Source organism: Rhea americana, unplaced genomic scaffold (genome assembly GCF_003343005.1).
Source record: "Rhea americana isolate MKP2758 unplaced genomic scaffold, rheAme1 scaffold_98, whole genome shotgun sequence".
Lineage (NCBI taxonomy): Eukaryota > Metazoa > Chordata > Aves > Rheiformes > Rheidae > Rhea > Rhea americana.
This window is the reverse complement of record NW_028187177.1, coordinates 3,228,492-3,236,380: the sequence shown is the minus strand read 5'-3', so window position 1 is coordinate 3,236,380 and position 7,889 is coordinate 3,228,492. Positions and strand designations below refer to the sequence as shown.

The 7,889-nt window shown below is 62.1% G+C and overlaps 1 protein-coding gene across 1 annotated transcript in view; it reads right to left on the bottom strand.

The window, feature by feature from the left end:
* DLG3 (discs large MAGUK scaffold protein 3) overlaps positions 1-7,889 on the bottom strand; it is a 62,913-nt gene that overhangs the window by 6,076 nt on the left and 48,948 nt on the right. Inside the window, exons 14-16 of the mRNA XM_085325529.1 lie at positions 4,057-4,233; positions 2,868-2,943; positions 2,130-2,229 (exon numbers count right to left, since the gene is read on the bottom strand). Coding sequence (XP_085181655.1) covers positions 2,130-2,229; positions 2,868-2,943; positions 4,057-4,233 — 353 coding nt within the window. The remainder of the gene's footprint in view (positions 1-2,129; positions 2,230-2,867; positions 2,944-4,056; positions 4,234-7,889) is intronic.

Sequence of the window (7,889 nt, the reverse complement as noted above, 5' to 3'; positions counted from 1 at the left end):
GCCCGCCGCGGGCCGGCCTCCCCCCAGCCACGGCAGGCATGCCAGCAACGCCACGGGAGCGATGCGCGCTTGCATTCCACTTACTCAGGTTCTTTGCTCCATAATAATCGTCACTTAACCCAGGGAAGTCCTGATTTCACAGACAGCAAGAAGTAGGAGAGGGGGAGAGAGGAGAGTGCAGGAGAGGGGGAGTCGGAGAGAGGGGAGGAAGAAGACAGAGCCAGGTGAGCATCAGTGACGAGCGCGCCGAACGGCCCAGAGCTGCGGCCGCAAGCCAGGCCGAGAGAAATCCGGCCGGAGGGCCCAGCCGGCTGCGCCCTCGGGGCCACGGAGCAGCCGGGCGCCCCGCCGGGGCCGGGGCCGCCGGGCGACGCGCTCCGCGCCGCCGGCCGCGGCTCCATCTTGCCCGCCCGCTGGCTCCGGCCGGGGAGCCACCGGCGCGCAGGGCCGAGGCGTCGCTCCGGGACGCCTCCCTCGGCTCTTCTGCGGGCCGCAGCAGCGGCTCGGGTCTCCTCCGGATTACCCCCGCCCCGCTCGGCGGGAGGGCAGCGCCGCTGCTCCTCGAACGGGGAAAACGTGGGGACGCAGAGGAGGGAGCAGCGGGGCAGAGCGCGCTCGGGGTGGGGGGGAGGAGGGGGACACCACGGCTCTGCCCGGGGGCCGAAGGAGCGGACGCAACTGGAGCAGCTGGAAGGAGGGGGGCCGTGCCCGGCGAGGGCAGGCTGCGCCCCCCGGCACTGGATCCCGGGGGGAACCAGCCCTTCCCAGCAGCGTGCCGCGGCCGCCCTGCTCCGCGGAGCCTCCCRCAGCTCCTTCTCCACCGATTCCTACCCGGGGGCTCTCCCCAGCGCAGCGCGCCTGCCCCGGGCTCCAGCCAGCGTAAGGAGCCGGGGTGACCAGCTGCAGGCCCCACGGAGCGAAAGGGCGATTCTCAAGGCTGGAGCTCTGCCCAAGGCCCTGCCACCCTCCCCTTCTCCTGTCCTCGCTCGACACCCGCGCTGCGCCTGTGCACCCCCTTGGCTGGCTTGCTGGCAGGAGGGGAGCGAGCAGGCGGCTTCCCGAGCGGATGCCGGGGAGCTGCAGTGAACCTCTCCGCCGGGAACCCGAGGGAGCTGCCAGACCAGCGAGCTGGGCATTCCCCGGAGTCTGGGGCCGACGACCAAAGCCGAGCCGCGGCCGCGGCACGTCGGCAGCCGCCCTGGCCCCCTCACGCCCACGGCGGTTCACCCGGCGGGAGAGCCGAGCCGGTCAGGAAGACGCACCGCAGCGTCTCTTACTTCCGTGGGAGACGGCAGGCGCAGCCAGGACGGCGCCAGCCCCGCAGCCCTTACAAACGCCAGAGGCAACTTCCGAGCGGCTCGGCCTGCCCCTTGCTCCGGGAGGGGAGCAGCCCTCGGCCGGCGCAGGGGGGGCGGAGGGAGCAGAGCCCGCAGCACACGGCAGAGAGCAGGAGGAGGCAGAGCGGAGGTTTAGGTAAGTGTAAACTTGTGAAAGGATGAAGACATCAAACATGAGAGACAGAAAGAGAGGGAGAACCTGTGCACGTGCCAGAGGCTGGCCAAAGGCACGGCCAGAGGCAGCCGGGAGAGGCTGCCTGCCGTCAGGCCTCGCGGCCGGCGGTTCGGCGGGTGCAAAGGGACGAGAACGCGTGACGAGGCGCCTCTCCTCTCGGTGGCATCTGCCCCGAGCCCTACAGGAGTTGCTGCTTTTATTCCTAGCTCCACTTTCACCCCAGCTGAAGCCGTGGCTGAAGAGCGCAGAACCTGACACAAGCACTGCGCAGCCACGGAGGCCGAAGGCAAGCTGCTGGTGCTTCTCCCACCAGCGTTCAGCAAGGGAGGGAAGCTGCTCCTAGGGTCAAATCTGCGACCGATCACGCCTAGGAAGCCGCTGGCTGGGAGTAAAGCCCGGGAGCAGGCTCCGAGGAGCCCGCCGGTACTGCACAACGCATACCTGGCATCTGCCTGCGGGGGGAAAAGCCCTGCAGAACTGGTGCAATTTGGCCCAGTGCAGGCAGGTGCCAGGCTCACTGGCCACGAAAACGTGTCGAGCCTCTCCTGCGCTGCGCCAGGAGCTGGGGGTCTGGGTGAGCATTGCACGGTTGCCCTCTYTGGCCACCTGCTACTTACGTTCCTGTCCGCTGCTCTCCTGGGCCAGGTTCTCTTTGCTCTTGTAAAATGGAAACTTTCGAGAGAGGCGGAAACTCTTTTTACGTTTCGTTTTGATCGACTGTGAAGAACATGGAGATGGAAGGGAGGACAGAAAAAACAATGGCGTTTAACGCATGCAAGGAAAATTAAAATGAAGAGACAATGAGGAGCTGTGCCAGGGCAGTTACCCTTAAATGAAATCATGAAGATTACATGAAAACTATAATGCAGGAGAAAAATTAAGTGTAGAGAAAAATGTGTTTTTAGGGATGTTGGGAAGCTGACTAGCCAGTCAGCAGTTTTGCAGGATCAAGGCCATTTCTCCCTTCCTCATCTCTTCGCTCAACAGGAGGGAGGTTACTGCATGAGTCGCCTGCAGTCAGCTCCAAGCCACCAGTGCTGTGCATGGGCTGCGGTGGCACGTGCTCTGCTCCCTGCGCCACTGCAAGGACATTCTGCTACAGACCTGGGTGTCCTTCACCAGCGCTTTCACATCTTCTCCTGCTCAAACCCCTGCACAGTCAAGGCAGAATCATGCTGGGCCTGGCCAGCAGGTAGACGCCTGAGGAAAGTCCAGTTGCTCTGCTCTTTGCTCTGTTTTGGTACCACTCCAGCTGCCACCTGAGTGGGGAACGCTGCACTGTCCGCTCAGATTCAGCCTGCCCCCGCTAGCTACAGGCTCAGGACGACCTGCTGCGTCCCACCTCCAGCACTTACCCTGTTGGACTCTATCATGCCAGTCCTGGCGTGGAACTTCACTGTTTTCAACCGCGCTCTCTCCTTCTTTTCCACCCTGATTGGAAGTTAAAAGGGAGAAAGATCTGCTAGTCCTGCGTATGTGATTCTCCCCCTGCCAGGCCCGATGCGGTGCTCAGCTGCCCAKGCAGTTCAGAGCATCCTTAGGTGGTGGTCCCCTCTGCAAAGGGGGGCTCCTTTCCTGGGATGGACTGAGGTGGCAGCCTGTCCTGGGTCTGACCAAGATCAGGACCCCRGGAGACTGAAAACCACACTCAAAAGTCTGCAGGAGTAGGAGAGGGAACAAACCAGCCTTCCTGGGAGGGGGARGAATGGAGGATGAATGAAGATGGGGCACACATGCGTGTGAGGATCTCCTCCTCAGCTCTGGGAGGAGTCCCGGCGGGGATGAAGGCCAGCTCACCTTCTGGACAGCAAGGATGAGCATATACTTTGGAGAAGCAGTGTGGAGGGAGCAAGGCTCTGCTCAAACCCTGCTCCCATGTCACTCAGCTTGGCTCTGCCAAAGGACACGTTAGCACTGACTTCTACAGCAGGAGATGACTGCTGTGCTCACGGAAGCTGTGCAAACGGCCAGCAAGCTGCAGGCAGCAGCAGGGGACAAACACCGAGCGACAACGCCTGTCTTACCCACCAGCATCAGCCTGAACCTGGGGCCCACAGAGGCTGAAATGTGGCAGGTGGTGTTTAGCCAGCTCCTCTGCTCTCAGGGCTCTACTACTGCCTGTTTAACGAGACTTGGCTCACAGAGCTGGACAGACTGTCGGTGGCTGCAAAGAACAGCCTTGTACTTGTGTTACTGCTGTGACTTTGCTCCCGCATGGAGCCTAGAACTGGTGAACGCCAGTTCTCCATCCCCACGGGCACCGCGTGCTGCGTATTACACAGCTGAGGGCTCCTGTCCTGACCTAGAGTCAAGTCCAGCTCCTCAAGGAGTCCTGTGCACAGCCCCAGCTTGCGACCCTGGCGCCCTTCACGCTGCACTGCCACRAGCAGGGCAGATGGGCTCCTAGCACTGAGACCATAGGGACAGTCCTGCCATGTGGCACCACCTTGAGCAGCTCCGGGCGCGGGGCCCTCACGGCTGCCATGCCCATGGAGATCAGAGTCAAGGCACCGTGCGTGACGGCTCCTGCCGATGGGCACTCACCTTTTTTTGCTGGGGATGACTCCAATCTGCTCGCTCTCGCCATGGGGTGTCACAAGCCTGGCTTGCCACCACTCATCGTCAGAGGCGTTGATGACATGGAGAATGTCCCCATAGGAGAAGCTGAGCCCCTGGCTGGGCAAGCAACTGTCCCGGGTCCTGTCATAGTCAAACAGGGCTCTGCAAAAGAGCAGAGAGAGGAGTGAAGCCTTCCTTGACTGAGCTGAGCAGTGGGTGATGCAGGTGGGGGCAACACACAAGCACCAGCACTGCAGACCCCCAAGAGCACCGGCATCCCAAGGTCTTCAAGGATTTAGATAACCCTTTGGGAAAGGCAAGGGGCACAACCCTGTACCTGTGCACAGGCTTTCCAAGGGCACACCCTTTCTTGCACAGGTTGAAGTGCTCAACACCAACCCCGAAGTGCATGATACAGAAACAACAGTTCTGGACCAACAAACTAGCTCTTGACCCTAGCTGCAAGGGTACACATGAACCATGTGTACGTGGAAAAACGCTGTGGTTAGAGAGCAGGTTGACACTTAGGCATCCAAAGCATATTCTCAAGAATATGCAGCAGCCTGCGCTCAGCCTACCAGGGTGCACTTGCAAAAAGCCGTCCCAGCTCCCAGCCTGCCCGCTCTCCCTCTGCGGGAGCCCAGCAAAGACTCCTCCTGCGCTCCCACCGYGCCCAGCCTGAGCAGTCGCCGTCCCCAGCCTCCTCTGCGTGCTGCCCACCAGGTCAGTCCCCCTGCAAACACCGTCTGCTCTGCCGGCCACGACCGCGGGGGCCGGGCTGCGTCCTAGTCTCGGCGCGTGCTGCAAAAGCGTTTCCTTCCCCGCTGGCCATCGGAAGCCAAAAACACAACTGTCTTCTCTTGCTCTGCGCAGGGGCCTCTTACCTTCCCGGCGCAGGCACGGCGAGCCCTAGAGCCGGGAGGGCGCAGAGYGGGCAGCTCGCCGTCGCGCGCGGGGTTCGAACGCCCGCCCGCAGGGCCAGGCGCCGGGGAACGGCGCAGAGCGACCGGCCGACCTGCCATCCCGCCCCGAGGGCTGAGAGGACTCCAGGGAGGGCGACTCCAGGGGTATCGACTTGCCCTGCTGCTCGGGGGCAGCCGCACAGGAACAGGCTGCAGGGCGTTTTCAGAACCAGCCTTTATTCACTGCATGGGGATTTTGTTCCAGAGCCYGTGATTTCTGAATCTACCTGAATGTTTATGTGCCTTCCTCAGCTGTTCCTTTCCAGACTTTTAAATACTTCCCGTAAGAACACTTTTTTTACTTTACAACACAGGAGCTTCATCTTCAATATTAAACTATCCAGCTACAGAAAAATTAATTTCTGTTGATTTTCTTTTTAAACTCAAAAAGGCGAATAGTAATATTCTTCCTGCACAAGTGTTCAAAGGCTCTAGCACATCTCAGCACCGCGGCTCTTACCCACRAGCTGCTCTCGGTGGTTTCCCGTGTAACTAGTTCCAGCGACGTCGGATCTCGAAACGAAGCACGCTCCCTCCCTCCGGCCGCGAGCTCCGACGAGCCCTCCTCGCTGCAGGGCAAGAGCGGGCTGGCGTGCGCGCGGGCAGCCCGCGGCAGCACCGCCTGCACCTTGCGGCCACGGCRGGAAGCTGCTTCGCTTGCTAACAGGAGACTTTTCGAAACGCTCCCTTCTCCTTCGCCTTCCCCTTCGGCGCCGGGCTGAAATCAGTCTCCAGCACGGCCTCTGCACGGGGCAGYAGCAGCCTCCGGCTCAGCGCTTCAGGTCCATCTACGGGCCAGACACTTACAGTCTGATTCCCCTTCCCTGCCGCGTTACCGAGAGACTCTCCACGGAGAACGGAGAGGAAGGAACAACCTGGATGAGGCGTAGGGAGCTGCCTTCGAAGAGGGGGGAAGGCAAGCAGCACCACCGCCTGCCCCACTCGTCACCCCCCTGCAGCACGGGGAGCCCTCGGGGGCCTGAAACACGGCCCAAGCGGTGCTGGTTTTTAAGCTCAGTCTCTCTAACTGTGGCTGCACAAATAGTAAAAGCAGCGGGCGTGCTGCGCACCAGCCTCCTGCAGAGCTGGCCGCCCAGGCAACTCTCTCAAGAATTGCTTCCCTGCTACGTTTGGGAAGAAAGCTCTCCCTGCTCTGCCCCGCTGACAGAGGCGGCTCGGGGGGAGAGAGCACAGCTTGCTCTGCCGTGGGTCACGCASCTCTGAACGAGCTAGGGCTCCTCTCTCCAGGGGACCAGGGGAAAACCGCAATTCCTGCCGGGCCAGGAAAGCTGCCTTTGCCCCCAGGCCCCTGCCTCTCCCCACTGCACTGACTGGCTAAATCCCATGTACCTCGTGGAGCGGATGCAGCTGCAGGAAAAACAGCATGTTGATTTGGCTTAGATTAGGCAGCCAAGATCTACCTGCAGGTCCCTGTACTCTGTGAGAGTGTCAGTGTGCAAGCTGGGAAGAGCTGGGAATCATCCAGGCCAGAAAAAAAAAATCCTTATACAAGAAGTCATCCCCTCCAAGTGTACCTCAACTCGGCATCCACGACATGCCTTCTGCTTCTCAAGAACAAGGCACAAGTGGACAACAGCCTGCACAAGAGACAGTAATTCTAGATGCCAGAGCTGGTTTGCARTGCTAAGACAGACACAGCTGCCTTTGGACAGGACGGTCCTGGAGCCAGCTCCAGCAAGAGCCTTGTGCCAGCTCCAGAGGGCAGGGACAGCAGAGACCACGAGGCAGACCACCGCAAAGCAGCAGCAGGCTGAAGCAACACTTCTTGCTACCTTTCCACTGCTTCAGGAGCAAGAAAGGCTTCCAGGCCACTTGGGAATGGGCGAGTAAGTTGGTCAAACTAGCCTGAACAGGGAGGAGAGCTCTTCAGCTCCGGCGAGGGGAGGTCTCTGCAAGGTAACCCGAGCGCAGCCCGTGCTYTCCGCCTCGCTGCAGTCCTGCACCTCCGGGTTCATCCGGCCTCCGGGCCCGTCTCATTTCCAGCTTGGTCAAGGCCWCAGCTCAACCGCTGTAGCCGAATCAGTCATCGGTTCTGCAGGAGCCTTTGGAGAACAGAAACCTGGCACGAGCCCTCTTCCTCCACGCTCGGCACGCAGGAGCCAACTGCAGAACGTTTGCGGGGCCCTTCGGCTAGAGGTGAGTAACCCCGGCGGCATCCGCTCCGTGCCAGGAGATAAGGCTGCTGCGTGCGCGGCTGGCACGCCCCTGCGAGAGCAGGGCCACTAGGAGCGGAGAAGGAGCGAGAACCGGTCAGGCAGGTTCCAAAACCAACGCCAAAATAAACGCGGGGCACGCAGCCTTCCCCCGGCACGGCTCGGGACGCCGCCGCCCCGCGCCCAGCTCCAGGGCTCCTCGGGGTGCTCCCCTGGCTCAGACCCACCCCGGGAATCCAACGCCGGGGGCCCGGACCTCGGAGCCAAATGCTCCCCAGCCAGAGCAGGGAGCAGCCCCGGGCGGGTCCGAAGGGTCGCTCGCGCGCTGCCGGCAGCAGAACCGCGGCCGGGGGCAGGACGGGAGGCAGCGGAGCTGACGGCTGGGAGCGCGGCCAGCTCCTCTGCGCGCCCGGCAAGGGATCCTTGGACTCGAGCTTGCTTTGCGCGGCGCTCCAGGATCAAGGCACAAAAGGGCTCCAGCAACGGTCGCGGCACCGGCCTCAGCGGGATTTGCGCCGAGGCACGCGGCATCTTTCCCAAAGGGACCGTTTCCTCGGGGCGGCGTCGGCTCCTGGCCGGCCAGCCCTAACGCTCCCGGGGAAGGAGCGCGGCCGAGACGCCTCCCGGGCCGCGCCGAGCCCCGGCCGCAGGCACACGAGCCGGCCGGCAGCGCGTCCGCGCT